Raw genomic sequence first — 18,211 nt, forward strand, 5'->3', positions numbered from 1 at the left:
GGTTGCCCGCTCTCTCCTACTCTATTTGGTATGTATGTGGATGAGGTTTCTGACTACATTGAGAGAGATGGTGATAGAGGTGCACAACTCCACTATTGTTATATGCTGATGATATTGTGTTGATCTCCGACTCTCCGGAGGGGATTCAACGTCACTTGGATGCTTTGCATAGGTTTGCCCATGAAAGTGGTTTGTCTGTCAACCTTGGTAAAACCAAGGTCATGGTATTTAATACCACCCCACAGTGGATCAGGGGTCAACGCCCGCATTCACATACGGCCAGGAGACAGTGGAGTATACAGATGCTTACGCTTACCTTGGAGTGGTTTTTAGTGGACCAGCATTTTCATTGAGGAGAGCAGTAGAGACTAGATTGACCAGAGCCCATGCAACATTGGGTAGATTGGAGAGGATGTGTTCACATGTTCGTTTCAGGAGCCTCGGACGAGGCTCTGGCTCTTTGACACTTTGGTGGCTTCTGCATTGCTCTATGGAGCTGAGATTTGGGGACCTTCATTGGACCATCACGGGAGGACAGGTCGCACTGATGGATGGGGGGACATGGAGAAGCCACTAGTCTCTATGATCTCGCGGCTCATTAGAGCCAAGGCTTCAGTACCACGTGCCATTATCCGAGCAGAGCTAGCTGCCCCCCCACTAGTGGTTGAGGTGCTCACCAGATGTGTCTCCTTCATACACCGCATGTGGGAACTTCCCAGAGACGGATATGCCCGCCTTGCACTTGAGTCCTCTCGACAGTTTGTCATGCAGGGAGATACAACATGCTGGTATGGGGAGATGACATCATGGTTTCAGGCGCATGGGTTCAGCATAAACAGACTGCCCCCCTTCCAGTACTCACTAGGTGCACCCTCTCTGATTCTTACACAATCCGAGATCACCAGGCTCATCCGCCAAGACCTGACTCAGCTAAACACCAGGAGGACATGGATACAGCCAGCACAGAAGCTGGGCACGAAGATGGATTTCTACAGAGAGCATCTTCTCCAGCTTACGGAGGAGGTTTTGTGACGAGGCCCAGATACATGGACACCCACTTGTCTCATGGGATACGATGTGCTATTGGCCAGATACGCACATCTTCACACCAACTGCAGATCGAGATTGGGAGATACAGCAGAGTACCAACAGAGGCCAGGAGATGCCTCCAGTGTGACATGGAGCCTGAGACAGAGTTGCACTACACATGCCATTGCCCTGTCTACTACGAGATACGTGGCCGCTTCCACTGCTTGTTCAAAGAGGGCTTCAGACCACTCTCCAGAGTCATGCGGTACGAGGATCAGGATGCTTGGGTCTATTTTTGCTTGAGCTGCGCAGACACAGAGAGAGCCTGATGAGGGGAGAGGCTAGCCAGTCTCAGAGACGGATCACAGACTTCTTTAGAGCAGACACTGGACACCCGGAGCTACTACCACAGGAGAGCTCGTCGCCTCACACCAGAGGCACACTGATCGACCGAGCGACCGAGCTAGGGAGATCCAGACGCCCACGACTGTGGAGGACTACACAACATCGACAGAGGCTGCATCAGAGAATTCGGATCACTTTGGCCCAACATGCACGACGCCTGGTCAGGCTATTGACCATGGAGGAGATTGATGAGATCTGCCAGCGACCGATGCTAGATCTTTTGTGATTTGTGATTTAGCTATCCCACCTAGCTGCTTAGCTCACAGCTAGCAGTTTAGGATTCCATAGTATTTTATTTTGTCATTTTTGTTACTCTGACTTTGTATCAGATCCACCACATTGTAACTTTCTGGTCTCATAGGTCACTTTGGCCGTTTGAAGACGTAAATATAACATTTCAATTCATTTCTCTCTCTCTCTCTCTCTCTCTCTCTATATATATATATATATATATATATATATATATATATATATATATATATATATATATATATATATATATATCTTGCAAAAGTGGAGCTTTTACCCTTAGCATTACAAGAAATATGGGAAAAACCTTGAAAGATATACAATGACATCATTTGGAAAAATGCCCATACAACCACAGGATACATCAATGATCGGATACAATTAGTCATGAGGATGGTATAAAAGCTCAAACCGTCGTTGGGAAGCTCACACAAATTTACCAGAAGCTTTGTCCACCTCTGGCATTGTAGTGAAAGTGTCTAGTCTAGTGCTAGTAAGATATAAAATATATGTTGTAAGAATCCTCTTGTAGCAGTTCGTAAAAGCCATGGGACTAGAAAGCCCCTATGCTATGCTTTCACAATCATTTGCATCCACTCCAACATCTCTTTATGTGGTACCCCAAGATAGGATGCAGATTTTTTGCACAATCAAACTGTAAGAGAGGTGGGAGGAATCCACTCGTTGTCCACTACAACATCCAATATCGAGTTCTACACCCACTATTGGGCACTAACGACAAGTGGGTTCGCACTACAACATCCAATACCTAGTTCTACACCCACTATGTGGTACCCCAAGATAGGATGCAGATTTTCTGCACAACCAAACTGTAAGAGAGGTGGGAGGAATCCATTCGTGTCCACTACAACATCCAATACCTAGTTCTACACCCACTATTGGGCACTGACGACATTTGTGGGGATGTCGTGGTATTTAGTCGACTATGCATGATGGAGCTGATGGTTATATTGTCTTGTGGGTGACTACCATGGGTCTATACCTTGCACTTTCCTCTAAAGGTGAATCTGGGCTTATCCTGGATTCATCTAGGTTTATCCAAGGGAAGGCACCATGATGAAGATCACTTTGACCAAACCAACTTTTCCCAAGGCATCACTAATCTGACTCTCATACAAGTCTGAGAATTGTCAAAATCAACAAAGTTGTTGGCCTCCATCAGCGTCTGCTCCCGAAAGGTATCATATACAATCTCCTCCGGCCAAGAGACGTGTGCAATCATAAGAGCTCTCTTTGGAACAAGAAAGGTCGGGCCTCATCTCACTAAAAGCTGTAAAATAGAAATATCAGCAAATAGTGGCCCCTCCTTAAAAAGGGTGCACTAGGAAATCTCCACAAACCACGAGCATAGAAATGGGCTGGCAACCTCATGGATAATGGAACATCTTATGGTGAAGCAAAGCATGCTGAATAAACTCGTCATCTAAACAAGGAGACTCTACTGTGAGAGACACCTGTGATTGGATCTCCAAAGAATCAACTGATTGCTAAACTGGCTCCTCCTGAGGCACCTAAGCTTTTTTTTTTTTTCCGAGAAAAAGATCCTTCTATTAGTTAATGAAAACTGCCCATAGGGCTACATCCACCTCTGCAAGAGAGGGCTACAACAAGCATGATGGGGAGACTCTCCCAATGAAAAAACAGCATATATACAATGGGGCTAAATCAAGAGATGGGAGGAGGGAAAAGCCACACAGGTGGACAGTAGTACCATGTGAGCACCCCTTGGACCATGGTGTAGAAAGGCCCAGGGCGCCAGAGTCGAAGGAAAGCCTCGCGGCGCTCCCGCATGGGGTCGGAGCTGCTCTGTAGTTCCTCAAGCTCTCCTCTGAGAGTATGGATCAGCTCTAGCCAAAAGTCACGAACAGTCTGCTGGTGGCACAAGGCGAGCCTCAAAGATGCGGAAACAACGGGCCCGCCAGATGAACCAGAGAGCTAGGCCGCTGATGATCTCCCAACACTCCTCTCTCTCACTGCACCACTCCTGTGGAGTAAGGTCTGTAGCAGGCTGGAGTGTAGGTCGCCCCCCTTGTATCACCATCATCCTGCTGGTGGAAGATAGCTCAAACTGAAGTGCCGGGCCCGTGAGGGTGGACCAAGCCGCTGCCCTCCAAGTGTACTGTCGAGCCGTGGAGAGGGCAAGCATCAGCCGAAGAACTCGTAGCCACACCTGCCGGGCCGAGGGACACTCCCAAAGACAGTGTCGCTGACTCTCCACCAACTGGTCACAGGCTGTACATGCGGCCGAGAGACCACTATGCACAAGCCAGCTCCCTACTGCTGTGGCTCTGTGTGCAACCAACCACTGGAACAAAGTGACGCGCCTCAGCTGTCTGGAGTCCCACAGCCTCTGCCAAAAAGCTGCCAAGAACTCAACTGTGAGGCCCTCCTCCTGCCAATGGCGTGCTGCAGCGGGGCGGGCCTCTCTCTGTGCTGCAAGTATATGACGTCCAAGCCGAACAGTGTACTGAAAGAAAGGGACTCCTAGGCGGTCTGCAGAAGAGAGGGGGTCCCTCCATAGCCACTCACCAGGATCCCACTGTACTCGTGCCAGTGGACAACACTCCCAAGCCCATAGCCTCCAGTGTCCTGTCTCAAGAGCTGCTGGGTCAGGGTCTATGACGCAAGTCCTCCCACAGATGCCCACAACTCGGATCCTTTGGAAACAACACTCTGCTACCTGTGGGGCCTCGACTGCAACTCGCTGTAATCGTCCCCCACCCTGAAGCTCGAAGAACAGGGCTGGGACAGTCTTTGAGCAAGCCCTGACTGAAATGAGAACCTCCAGCCGTGTGAAGGCTCCCATCCACCGGGGTGCTACTGGTTCGAGAGGCGTGAGCCACTCAGCTGGAACTGACTCTGAGATGTCCTGACACATGCTCTGAACCCCTCTCATGCCCTGTAGCTGGACAGCCTGCACCTCCTCTGACAAACCTGTGAACACCTAGAGAGCGCGCTGGACCTGCTGCCATGGGACCCCAAGAAACATGAGGCCTACTCCCAACCAAGTGGCCTCTCTGAGTGCTAACCATGGGGTTCCAGACGAGGGGCTGCCGTAGGCGCTCCTCCGTGCACGTCGGTTGTCTCTGCTCTAGGCCACGCCGTAATAGCTCTCAAGAACGAAGCAAACTCACAGCGAATCGGTTCTCCAGTCTCCTTCTCAAACCAACTCGGCGCAACTTTGTAAAGATCCATCTGGTCGAAGGTTGCCAAGGGCCTCCTGACTGAGGCACCCTGGCACGAAGCCTTTGCAGTAAGAACTCCTTCCAGGGCTCCTCGCGTGGAAGAAGTCCTATGACGACGAACTTCCCAAGAAGGGCTCTGCTCTGCTGTGCTGGATCAATGATCCCAAGCCCTCCCTGAGAACAAGGAAGTGTGATGACCGACCAAGCCACCTTGGCTCGGGCAATCTGAGTGTCGCGACCTGACCAAAGGAAGTTCCTGATCAGCCTCTCTACCTGGCTGATGCAAGAACTCGAGAAGATCGAGCAAGAAGTGATGTACCACATAGTCGCCAACAACACCTGGTTGGCAACTACTACTCTACCGGCCAACGAAAGTCGTGCTGAGCTCCAATGTAATAGCTTTCTCCTGATGGACAGGAGGAGAGGAGCAATCTGCTGCTCGGGGGACAAATCCAAACCAACGTGACAACCCAAGTACCGAACTGCAGTCCCTGGAGGAATCCACCTGAAACCCGCTCCTGGCATCCAATCTGGCACAGGAGCACTACCAACCGAGAAAGCCACTGTCTTTCTCTAGTTGATCAATGCGCCCGATGCACAGCAGAAGGTCTCCAAAGCCTGCCCACATCTGTGTAAAATTGGCCTCCTGGCCCTCTAAGCACAAGGCTGAGTCGTCGGTAAACTCAGCGTCCAGAAGCTCATCTCCCCGTATAGGGAGTGCTAAGCCCCTCAAACCTACCTACTGTGACACCAAAAATCTGCTCATCGCCTCCGCATAGAACAGAAAGAGAAAGGGGGCAAGAGGACAACCCTGTCTGACCGATCATGTGAGCATGAAGCGCTCACCTCTACCTGCTGCCAAAAGCACCTGACTGTGAGCCTGCCTGTACAAAGCTGACACCCCTCTGATCCAAGCATCTGAGAAGCCCATCCTGTGAAGCGTGCCCTCTAGAAAGTCCCAGTCAACTCTGTCGTATGCCTTCTCAAAATCGAGAAGAAGAATCACAAGGTCCTCCCCACGGAGACGTGCCAGGGCAGAAGCCTCCCAGAAAGTGAAGATGTTGTCAAGGATACTGCGTTCCTTGACAAAACCTGTCTGAGTCCCATGTATAAGGCTCTCTAAAAGTGGCTGAATCCTCAAACTCAGAGCCTTAGCAAGAATTTTGTAGGCTGAGTTGAGGATGGTGATGGGGCGCCACTGTCGAATCTCATCCAAGGAGCCACCCTCCTTCGGAATGAGGTAAATCAGGCCCTCACTCATGCTATCCGGCATCACTCCTGTGTGCAGAATGTACTGAAAGGCACTACAAAGATCTGGGCCAAGCAGGTCCCAGTACTCCAAGAAGAAGCTAGGAGTCAACCCATCCTCACCTGGACAGCTACCACGAGGGAGGGCCCGAAGAGCCGTGTACAGCTCCTCAAGCTGAAGAGGTAGCTCTAGCTGAGGCACCTAAGCTTGAAGTCTCAAACTGCTGATCCTCGTGATCTACCTGTGTGTCCAGCTGCTCTGGATCACCCTCTCGATCCTGGTTTGGTAACCTCACTTCTGGGGGCTGCTTTGCCTCATCGATCCTGTGTCTCACTACCCGTCATATGTAAACAAGGACAAGCTACCACCGTCCTTTAGGGCAGTCCCTCACCAAATGACCCATCACATGACACCTAAGGTCGTAACCACAATCCTCTACGAGTGTAGCACCCCTTTCGACCCAAAAGTAATAGTATCTCGAAACTGTAGAAGGGGTGAGATCCACTCTCAGTCTGCACTGAACACATGAAAGGTATGCCAAAGATAGCTCCCATCTGCCTCAACATATTAGGCAACGAAAACTGTGCAGGTCAGCTTTGGATGCAGGATATTTTGGGACCTGATATCTGTCCTCCAAAGTAGCTAATGTAAAATCTTCATACCACATACCACAAAAATCATCTGTTCACAATAGTGAGAGGAGAGCGGGCGACCAATGTAAAGGCAAGCTCTTGTGATGATAGAATGGCAATGAAAGTACCTCTACCCAGCAAAATGATGTCCTCACTCCGCAGCGTCTAATGACACTCTTAGCGTGCATTCTCAACTTTTCACTGGAGTATAGGAGCATCTCACAAGTCGCCTGACGACACCTCTGTGAGAGATAACTTCAATATGGTCCCTAATCTTCAGCTGTAGGTCATCGGATAAAACGAAGGATGGTGGAGATAAGTGAAAACGCCTATCTTACACTCCCCTCAACCAACCTTGCCCCTCAACCAAACTCAAGTTCTCTTCTTCTTCTTCTTCTCCTCTCTCTCTCTCTCTCTCTCTCTCTCTCTCTCTCTCTCTCTCTCTCTCTCTCTGGGGGGTGTCTGTGTGTGTGCTCATAAAAAGAGGAAAATGGTATAACCTTTCTATCACCCAAGTGTGGTAGATTGGTTATGCATTTCCCTCTTGAATAACAGGTCTTGAGTTCAACTCTCCTCGTCGGCTAGATCTTTGAGGTCTCTTGGGATAGTTTCCCACGACGTTAAAACTCTCTTCTTCTTCTTCTTCTCTCAGAGCAAGGAGAGGAGGGCCGAACCTGCAACAATGGCTGATCCGAGAACTTTGATTCAGAAGGTACAATTATTTCAACTCATTACAACAGACACATAGGCAGCAGTGTGTACAATACAACACACACAGGCCAGCAGTGCGGACCCAGTTTGTGCGCTAATGGCAAAGCGCAATGCAAAGTTTAATTTAAGCGATTAAGGATAATTAATAATGGAAAAGCGTAATGCAAAGTTTAATTTAAGCAATTAAGGATAAATTAAAAGGCATGAACTGTGAACAGCATCATGTAAGCGATCTGCAGGTGAGTTAACAGTATCGCAGGCCACCAGATAAATCGTGGGAAATTGGTGCGAAGGTGAATGTAGCAACGATAGGTAAGTTGTAGGTCGGCCCCTATAGAGCTCCACCCACCCCCATAGATCTCATCACCCACCAGACGTCCTTCTCTCTTTTATTTTGTACCAGTCTGAACTATTTTGTCTTTTCCAATAGACAGAAGACATACACACATGTATACTTGATTTGTCTCATAGGCAGACTTCGGCCTCACATAGACGTTAAAAAGCTCTCTCTCTCTCTCTCTCTCTCTCTCTCTCTCTCTCTCTCTCTCCCCCCCCCCCCCCCCCCCCCCCTTTATTTCCTTTCTCCTTAGTGCCTTAGTGTTTTAGTGTTAGTCCTCTGTAACTGGGTAACTTTGTAACTTGGTAATTTCTGTACTCAGACATGGTATCAGATTCACCAATTGTAACTTTTTGGTCTCATAGGTCATTTTGGCCTTTTGAAGACGTTAATATAACATTTCATTTCATTTCATTTCTCCACCTGGAGTGAAGGGCAGTGCCAGCGTTTGTCTGCAGATGCCTTATTCAGATAATTTCTAGTTCATTGAGGCTAGATAGTGATTCGACTTACATGTCTGTTTCCTTCGTAAGCATTATTAAAACTAAAGTTTCCAGTACACAACTGAAGTCTATGTAGCTGAACATATATAGCTGTGCATTTTTGAAAGGTTGTATTTATATTTCTTTTTGATGCCCATCGTTGTAGGATCAGCTGACTCGCTCTTTCTTTTGCTTCTTGTCATCACTTATCAAGAAATTTTAATATCCTACTGGTAAAGTATATGTTCAGTAATATGTACAAAACATACAAACAAATTACTTGACAGTCAATTCTCTGCACTCTCTTTTATCCCTTGAAAGCACTTTTGTAGAAATCTAAATATTCATTATTGCTACATGCAAAACAGGCACCCCTGTCCACAGCATGTTAATCCTGCAGAATTTTTTGCTGACATCATATCAGTGGATTATAGTTCACCTGACAATGAAAGCAAAACACGCAAGCGTTTAGATAGTCTGGTTGAGGCCTTCAGAAAGCAAAGCTCTGAAGTGTTAAGTGATGTTAGCATACAAAAGCAGGATGCTATAGGTGTTTTTAAGCCTTCTGGAAGAAGAGCCATTGCAACAGGATCTAAGAAGATTGGATGGTGGAAGCAGTTCAGGTTGTTGCTGAAACGTGCATGGCTGCAGGTCTGTCCTTTCTAGGGTGTATGGATAGAGGTAGACAGGCTGTAAATTACCTAAGCAGATTCTACAGTCGCTGACATTATTTTTCTTAATTTTCATCTAGACTACTCGTGATGGACCAACAAATAAAGTCCGTGCAAACATGTCAATCTCGTCCGCAATTATTTTCGGGTCAATTTTCTGGAGAATGGGGTTTTTACAGACTGCAATACAAGACAGAATGGGCCTTTTGCAGGTTTGATAAAAGGCAAATCACAGTTTTTGTTCAACTTTTGTATAATGCACTGACACCATCTTTATTTTTTGTACCATCTTCAACAGGTGGCAGCCATCAATACAGCAATGGCAGCTCTTACAAAGACAGTAAATGTCTTTCCAAAAGAGCGGCAAGTCGTTGACAGAGAGCGTGCCAAAAACAGCTATGCCCTGGGACCGTATCTACTTTCTAAGTTGATTGCAGAAATTCCAGTGGGTGCCTCCTTCCCTTTGATGTTTGGTACAATTTTGTATCCCATGGCTGGGCTGAACACAGCATTGACCAGGTGCGCTTGAACTGACCTCTATATCCTTATCCCCTAGTCACATGGGAGTGCTATACAATTCTTCCATTGTTCATAAATTTTGAATGGAGCAGATTTGGCCAGTTTTGTGGTGTCATAACGATGGAGGCATTTGCTGCCTCTGCCATGGGGTTGACTGTTGGTGCCATGGCTCCTACTACGGAGGCAGCCATGGCGCTGGGGCCTTCACTCATGACAGTTTTTATAGTCTTTGGTGGTTACTATGTCAATTCAGAAAATACCCCTGCTTTCTTTCGGTGGATCCCCCGTGTTTCATTGATTAGATGGTTAGTAGCTCTCCCAAGCTGTTTTAGTGAATGCTCATTAAGACCTTCCAAGGGAAAAAAGACATGAGCTTTATGGTTGGATTTGTGGCAGGGCATTTCAAGCTTTGTGCCTGAATGAGTTTAGGGGACTCAAGTTTGAGCATCAAAATTCATATGATCTCCAAACAGGCGAGCAGGTAGTTGTCCAAGCTCTCATATCTATTCTTTCCTCTCGCATTGGTGCCTCTTAACAGCTAAGGATGTTGGAAACTTGATAATCCAGGCTTTGGAGAGGATGTCATTTGGGAAAAGCACCATCAAAGAGGCAATTATACAAGAAGGGCGAATACTTCTTTTCTGGTATTGGATGTCTTATGTACTTCTCAAAAGAAACAAACCCAAGTTTCAGAAGCTGGAACTGCCTAGTCCCAACGAAAGCTCTGTAAAAATAGAGGAGTTGAATGAGTGAGGATTTGGGTTATAATCAAATCATCAAGGCGTTACACGTCCTCATGTATCCGATTATTTGCAAGTGGATGTAATATTGAGCTGGAAAATAGTCGCTAGAATGGTAAAGTAGGCGACACTCTTGCCATGGTCCCTACTTGAAGGCATAATGAGTCTCCACATAATGTTTGCACAAAGGGATTTCTGAAAGAATCTGCTGATACACACCGCCTTCTTGAAATGATTACAACAAGGTTTGCTGTTTGCCATTTTGTGTATTCAATAATGTCTTGCCTGCTTATGAACTTTTCCGAATTAATTTGTGAAATTATGTATGTATTGTGTTCTCGTCATTGGTATGGTTGGTGTATGATTACTGTTCTTTTAGAAAGTTTTAACATATTTCATTAAAATTATGATTGACCTCGTCGTGTTCTTCTATAAGATAATATCAAAAGCATGATCTTAGAGAATCATGCATACCAAGGCTTCATCGTGTTTTTAAGTAGATTTTGATATACGCAAGTGGGTGACTACTAGTTTGAAAAACAATTCACAATCTTCCAAAATATTAAAGAGATAGAGTGTAGAATGAAAAGTCCCAAAAGTATGGAACTTCAAAGGTCAACACCCTCATTATGTAATATACTCGGACTTTCTATTCGACCTTTCCTCGTTCTTTTAACTCGAGTCTTAAAAATTGGAGAATGATGTAGATTTTGTTGCTGAAAAGTCTTTTTTCTAATTGGGATTATGTTTCAATTTAAAAGCATGACTTGTTTCTCTTATTCAAGAGACAAAAGAAAGAGAACCAATCTTATCTAACTTACTTGATACAAAGGTTATTCCTCTCTCTCTCTCTCTCTCTCTCTCTCTCTCTCTCTCTCTCCCCACCCCAACCAGATTGGTTATGCCATTTCCCTCTTGAATAACAAGTCTTGAGTTCAACTTTCCTCATCGAATAGATCTTCAAGGCATCTTGGGATAGATTCCTACGACATCTCTCTCTCTCAATGTCTTCCTTTGGTACTTTGGCCCGAAGGTCAAGATTGGGAGGCTTCAGTCACCATCATGTACCGATGAGTCAAAGAATCAATGACTAAGCTTAATGAATTTCCTTAACCAGTTAATATTAAGCCCGAACTTAGATCAACATGTGCCACTCGAGCATTGATCCTCACTTTCAAGGACAAAAAAGATCGAATGAAGTTGCTAGGCCAATCCCACCTCCTGGGGGGGAAAAAGCTTTGGATCGTCGAGGAATTGATCATGAATCAACTCAAGAGTAAAGCAAGCTAGCTCACGAAGATGCATGAAGCTCGCAAACAAGGTGAATGGGTAGTCTATCAAGCGGTAAAGTATCATCCAAGAGTTTTGAACTCCAAACTAGCTTCCCATCTTCTTGACCTTCCTTAAGTTTTGTTTTTTCCTTTTACCCTCTTGATAGACCCTCAATCCTTATTTGATGTGTGTCTAACCTCTTCACTTAGAAGGAAATGGTTTTTTTGGGTCCCATGGGTCATATCCGACCTTCGTGGACAATAATTCTCTCTCTCTCTCTCTCTCTCTCTCTATCTCTCTCTCTCTCTCTCTCACACACACACACACACACACACACACAGGCTAGTACTATCTACTGGTTTTGAGCTATCACAGGATAGGACTATCTACATCGCCCTTTGCTACTTCGCCCCCTCAGCCTCCAGATTTGCTACCACAAAGGTAACAGAGGAGAGGGAGGAGAGATCATCCCCATACACATGCCTATCAGATGAGATTATGGAGTACTCTACATTAGGGGAAGTCTTCCTTATGGGAGACTTAAAACGCCAGGAATCAGTGTGAGACATACAACATAGAGGACCATTGGCACTATTCACCATTGGCACTATTCGCCATACAAGACGAGGTCACCATGAGAGAGTCAGCACATAGAGCTCACACCACAGAGTATGACCAACATTACTATTTGCCATACAAGAGGAGGTCACCATGAGAGAGTCAGCACACATAGCTCGCACCACAGAGTACAACCTGCATTTGCTAAGATTAGGCTCTCAGCACCGCCTGGTTATTTCTAATGGGATGACATAATGGCCTACTTCAGGAGGATTGACATGCATACCACATGGAGTTGCACCCGGGGGGGGGGGGAGCATCGTGGATTACATCATGGGACCCAGAGAGGCCACCCACCTACTTAGCTCTTTCACCATCCCACCCATACCGATTGGAGCCGACCACACCTATCTTGCACTCTCCCTCACTGTCAATGTCACACCCCACACAACCATGACGAGCACCCCACACCCCACGATCTATTTTACACATGAGCTAGCCCCCTTATACTTAACAGAGGTCGAGAAGGGACTCCTCTTGCTCCATCCCTCTACACCATTACCTATGCTTGCCTCCCAAATCACATCTGCTCTTCAGACATTAGCCATCAGCTCTTTCCCTCACACCACCCATACATGCCGCACTCTCTCCCCCCAGGGGACCATTCCACTAAACCGCTGGTACGATGATGAGTGCAAAGACCTCTACCGCTGGTTGCATGCACAACAGACCACTGATCCAGAGACAAGATGCCAAATGAAGACTCTTACACGTCGAAAGAGGCGAGCTTTTGAGGAGGAACAAGAGCTAGAGCTATATCACCTGTTCATGAGCATGGACAATGCTACAACATGGTGCGGCCTCCAGAAGCCATGACCGACTATCCCCAATGAGGATCCACATGTATGGCATGACTACGCAGAAAAACTCTATGAGGTGCCGAACCAGCCGCCAATTCCACAACCTCCCAGGCCTCGACCCAGGAGCTCCTCCTTCATGGCAGAGAAGATGGTCAAGAAGGCCATCCACCGACTACATCATTGTTGATCATTAGACCATACATGTTTATAGAGTCAACACCTCATTTATGCAGCCACCACGATAGCGTGTTGATTGCACATGCATTCAATCGGGCTATACGGGAGGGCTTCCCAGAAGAGTGGACCAAGCACACCATTGTGCGATCAACAAGTTTGGAGACACTTTGGACCCAAGGCATTACAGGACTATCATGATTGGCCATACAATGGCCAAACTATATGGTGCAGTTCTTGAGGCTGAGCTTAGTTCTTATGGGGAGGGAGAGGGCCTACGGGCTCATGGCCAGGCAGGGTTTAGGTGGACCTTCTTTACTATTGACCACATCTTCGTTTTACGTTGCATCATTGATGGGGCAAAGGTGTCAAAGAAGAGGCTTTATTGTTGCTTTGTGGATTTCTACAAAGCTTTTGACACCGTCCCACGGGAGAGTCTCTTTTGACGACTCTAGAGCTTAGGGATACCTTCGAAGATGATAGAGTTTGTTGCCTAGGCGATATGTCAGAGTCTATTTAGCACCATTAGTGTTAAGCAAGGATGCCCCCTCTCCCCAACCCTCTTTGGACTCTACATCGACGAGTTCTCTGACTACATCCTATGAGCAGAAGGGGCAGGAGCGGACCTAGCAAGTACCACATCCCACATTATGCTATATGCTGATGACATTGTACTGATTTCAAAGTCAGCAGAGGGCCTACAGAGCCATTTGAGATCTTTGGATGAGTTTTGTACAGACAGGTGACACATAGTGAATCTTGGGAAAACCAAGATCATGATCTTCCACATCTTCAGATCAGTTCGACGAGCAGCCACATTTACATCAGCAGGAGGACCTTAAGACCTCCTATATCTACCACCATCAGACAGGGACCCTTCTCCATGGCACAGGCTGTCACCGAGCCAGACTCACCAAAGGATATGCGGCACTCGCCATGCTAGAGAGGAGATGCCATCGAGCACTTTCAAGAGCCCCGCACAAAGGGGTGGCAATTCGAACATTAGTCACTCTAGCTCTTATGTATGCAACAACAGTGTGGGCACTCAAATTGACAGATAGCCAATGGGCACGGATTGAGAGACCACCTGTTTCGAGGCGAACACAGCGCCGTCGGACATCATCAGGGTAGAGCTTGTCACCCCCCCCCCCCCCCCCCCCCCCCCAATGGTAATGGAGGCACTCGTCCAGACGGTCTGATTCATCCAGAGAGTGAGAGAGCTCTCGATCGACATACTCACATGACGAGCATTTGAGTCAGCTATATAGATATGAGAGATTGGATATGATAGAGCATGGTACACACATATTGCAGCATGGTTCGGAGCACATGACTTTGACCTGGAGAGTTTTCCACCTTTTCAGTACAACCCCGACTCCCCCAACTTCATTTCTCACGTAGTGGGAGAAATATAGTGATTCGACAGGATCTCTGGTAGCTCTATATCAAATAGACTTGGATCTTGTTTCTTGAGAAGATGTCACACTACAGAGACCATTTTCTTACCATACTAGAGGACGGGTTCATACAATGACCACGCTATATGGACACCTACATGCCACACAAATCATAGGTGGCGATTGGTCAGCTCAGAGTGTCATCACATAGACTAGAGATCGAGGTGGGGCAAGCTCATGACATTCCCATGGAGGAGAGAGTGTGTAGAGTATTCAGAGAGGAAGTGGAGAGCAAGGAGCAGTTTGTTGCACATGCAGAGCTTATGTGGATATTAGACGCCGATACAAGCCCCTATTCAAAGGGCAGCCTACCTTCTGAGAGACCATGCACTCTCAAGATCAGAGACAACTGGGTGCTACTTGCTAGAGATATAGAGGCACATCCAGTTGCTACTTGCTAGAGATACAGAGGCACATGGAGACACTTTTGCAGCCACCTACAGAGACACAAGGAGGGGGGAACATAGTCACAGCTTTTAGATTTTTTCAGAGAGCTACACCCCTTCCACTCCCACACCCACTGAGGGGAGTGACCCTTCAGTAGGTTGAGGCGAGCCCGGGCCCCGACGACGTCCGCACGCTACTAGAGGCCAAGCCCCACGACTCCACCACAGAGAGATCAAGGAGATGTGGACTTGAGCACATCAAGCTACTCATGAGAGACGAGCCCAGGTGATGGTACACATAAAGGCATTCATCAAGGAAACCCTTGCTCCAGACCCTCCCATGTACTATATATACATCCCCCCATTAGCATAGGATGGAGCTAGCTAGATTGGTGCATTTGTATGGTTGTACTACCCTCTGCATATAGAAATTCACATATCCCTAGTACTAGAGCTCCACCCACCCACCAAACGTCCTTCTCTCTTTTATTTTGTACCAATCTGAACTATTTTGTCTTTTTCAAGACATAAGAAATACACACATGTATACTTGATTTGTCTCATGGGCCGACATTCGCCTCACATAGATGTTAAAAATCTTTCTTTCGTTCTCTTCCCTCCCCCCACCCCTATTGGAATTAGGGTTGCAGGGAAACGCACACAGCTTGGAGAAGACGAAGGAATCTCAAGGCACACAACAGAGAGTATATTACTTAGTGTGCAATGGAAAGATAGATAGCCCTAGAGTGATGGGCATATATACAATGCACCGGGGAAAAACCTCCAAAAGAGGGAAAAAAGGCCCGGCGGTTCTAGTGTGTTTTCACACATGACTACTACATGTATATGGTAACAAATTCCCCCTAGGAGTGATATGGTGAATGAGGGCTTGCACGAAGAGTGAAGAGAAGTGCCAGGCCCTGAGGACAGGATCAACCCACTAAGGGAAGCAAGCCCAAAGCTTTGCAGAAGCTTTGAACTTCTTACGAGACAATGCATTTGTGAAAAGATTTGCAAGGTTGTCCCATGTTGGCACATAAGCTAAGTTGATCCCTCCTGTTGACAGCCTCTCCCTGACATAGTGGTGATGCACCTCAATGTGCTTTGTGCGAGCATAACAAACTGGGTTCCTCACAACTGCCAATGCGCTTTGACTGTTAGTGCAGATGATGTTGGCAATGTCTTGTCCAACACCCAAATAAGCCATAAGGCGTCTTAGCCATACACACTCCACCATAGCTGTGAAGACTGCCTTGTACTCAGCCTCACAAATGGAAGTGGCCATAGTAGGTTGCTTCTTGCTCAACCATGAAATACATGAACTTCCAAGCATGAAACAAAAACCACTTGTGGACACTCGCATGTCATAACATTCAACCCAATCTGAGTCCGAAAAAGCATGTAAATATGGCGGCAATGATCCCCCCTTGGGACAAAACGAGCCAAGATGCAAAGTGCCACTCAAGTAGCAAAAAATCCTCTTGACTACATGCCAATGCTTAGACCCTATGCTATGCATAAATCTGTTGACCTGTAAGACTGCAAACTGAATATCCGGCCTCGTGCTGCATACATAAATGAGGCAACCAGCAATAGTTTGATAAAGAGTGACATCAGCAGGATCACCAGAATCATGTAGACTCAACTTCAAACCTGTTTCTTTAGGAGTGGCAATATGTTTGCAATCCTCAAGTCCAAACTTACATAGCAATGTCTCTATGTAACTTTTTTGACACAAGGCAATACCACCATCACACTGCTTAAACTGTATGCCCAAGTAATGATGCAACAACCCCAAATCTTTCATCTTGAAAGTAGCATTCAATTTATCCTTAAATTTAGCAATATGTGCCTCATTGGGACGACTAATAGCAAATCATCCACATAAAGAAAAACAATGAGAAGTACGTCGCCCTCACGCTTGAAATACAATGTGCTTTCCGTTGGACTGTTACAAAAGCCTCATTTGACCAAATGAGTGAAGCACGAAGAGATTGCTTCAATCCATACAAAGCCTTCTTACATCTACATGCTTTGTCCTCTTGTCCTTTCTTGACAAAACCGCAAGGCTACATTACATAAACTTCCACAAAAATGTCACCATACAAGAAAGCAGTAACAATATCTGATTGATGTACATTCCAATAAAAAATGAGCTACCAATGCACATAGAAAACGAACAGTAGTCATACGACAAGTGGGAGCAAAAGTTTCTTCATAATCTATGCCTTTCTGTTGTGCATGGCCTTTTGCAACAAGTCGAGCCTTATGGCAATCAACCTCACCATCCGGCTTGCATTTTGTTGGAATTAGGGTTGCATAGAACCACACACAGCTTGGAGAAGACGAAGGAAGCTCAAGGCACACAATAGAGAGTGTGTTACTTAGTGTGCAATAGAAAGATGGATAGCCCTAGAGTGATGGGCGTATATACAATGCACGGGGGAAAAAACATCCTAAAGAGGGAAAAAATGCCCCAGCGGTCCTAGTGTGTTCACACACATCACTACCACATGTATATGGTAACAAATCCCCACTGGAGTGATGCGGTGAACGAGAGCTGGCACATGAGTAAAGGGAAGTGCCATGCCCTGAGGACAGGATCAGTCCACAAAGGGGAGTAAGCCCAAAGCTTTGCGGAAAGCTTCAAGCTTCTCACGAGACAATGCCTTTGTGAAAAGATCTGCAAGGTTGTCTTGTGTTGGCACATAAGCCAAGCTGATCTCTCCTGCTGAGAGCCTCTCCCTGACATAGTGGTAATGCACCTCAATGTGCTTTGTGCGAGCATGAAAGACCGGGTTCCTCGCAACTGCCAATGAGCTCTGACTGTCAGTGTAGATAGTGTTGGCAGTGTCCTGTCCAACACCCAAATCAGCCGTAAGGCGTCTGAGCCATACACACTCAACCGTAGCTGTGAAGACTGCCCTGTACTCAGCCTCACAACTCGAAGTGGCCACAGTAGGTTGCTTCTTGCTCAACCATGATATACATGAACTGCCAAGCATGAAACAAAAACCACTTGTGGACACTCTCGTGTCAAAACAACCAGCCCAATCTGAGTCCGAAAAAGCATGTAAGTCTGGCGGCAATGATCCCCCCTTGGGATAAAACAAGACAAGATGTAAAGTGCCACTAAGGTAGCGGAAAATCCTCTTGACATCCTGCCAATGCTTAGACCCTGGGCTATGCATAAATCTGCTGACCTGTGAGACTGCAAACTGAATATCCGGCCTCGTGTTGTATACATAAATGATGCAGCCAACAGAAGTTTGGT

General features: G+C 46.6%; 1 protein-coding gene across 1 annotated transcript in view; it reads left to right on the top strand.

Annotated features, from left to right (window-relative positions):
• ABCG7 (ABC-2 type transporter family protein) overlaps positions 1–10,490 on the top strand; it is a 71,178-nt gene extending 60,688 nt beyond the window's left edge. The window contains exons 6-11 of the mRNA XM_086523156.1: positions 8,669–8,951; positions 9,052–9,183; positions 9,270–9,490; positions 9,583–9,795; positions 9,887–9,971; positions 10,058–10,490. Coding sequence (XP_086379282.1) covers positions 8,669–8,951; positions 9,052–9,183; positions 9,270–9,490; positions 9,583–9,795; positions 9,887–9,971; positions 10,058–10,243 — 1,120 coding nt within the window. The 3' untranslated portion in view covers positions 10,244–10,490. The remainder of the gene's footprint in view (positions 1–8,668; positions 8,952–9,051; positions 9,184–9,269; positions 9,491–9,582; positions 9,796–9,886; positions 9,972–10,057) is intronic.
• The last annotated feature ends 7,721 nt before the right edge of the window (positions 10,491–18,211 follow it).

Source organism: Adiantum capillus-veneris, chromosome 1 (genome assembly GCF_014529385.1).
Source record: "Adiantum capillus-veneris isolate H3 chromosome 1, ASM1452938v2, whole genome shotgun sequence".
NCBI classification, from domain to species: Eukaryota; Viridiplantae; Streptophyta; class Polypodiopsida; order Polypodiales; family Pteridaceae; genus Adiantum; species Adiantum capillus-veneris.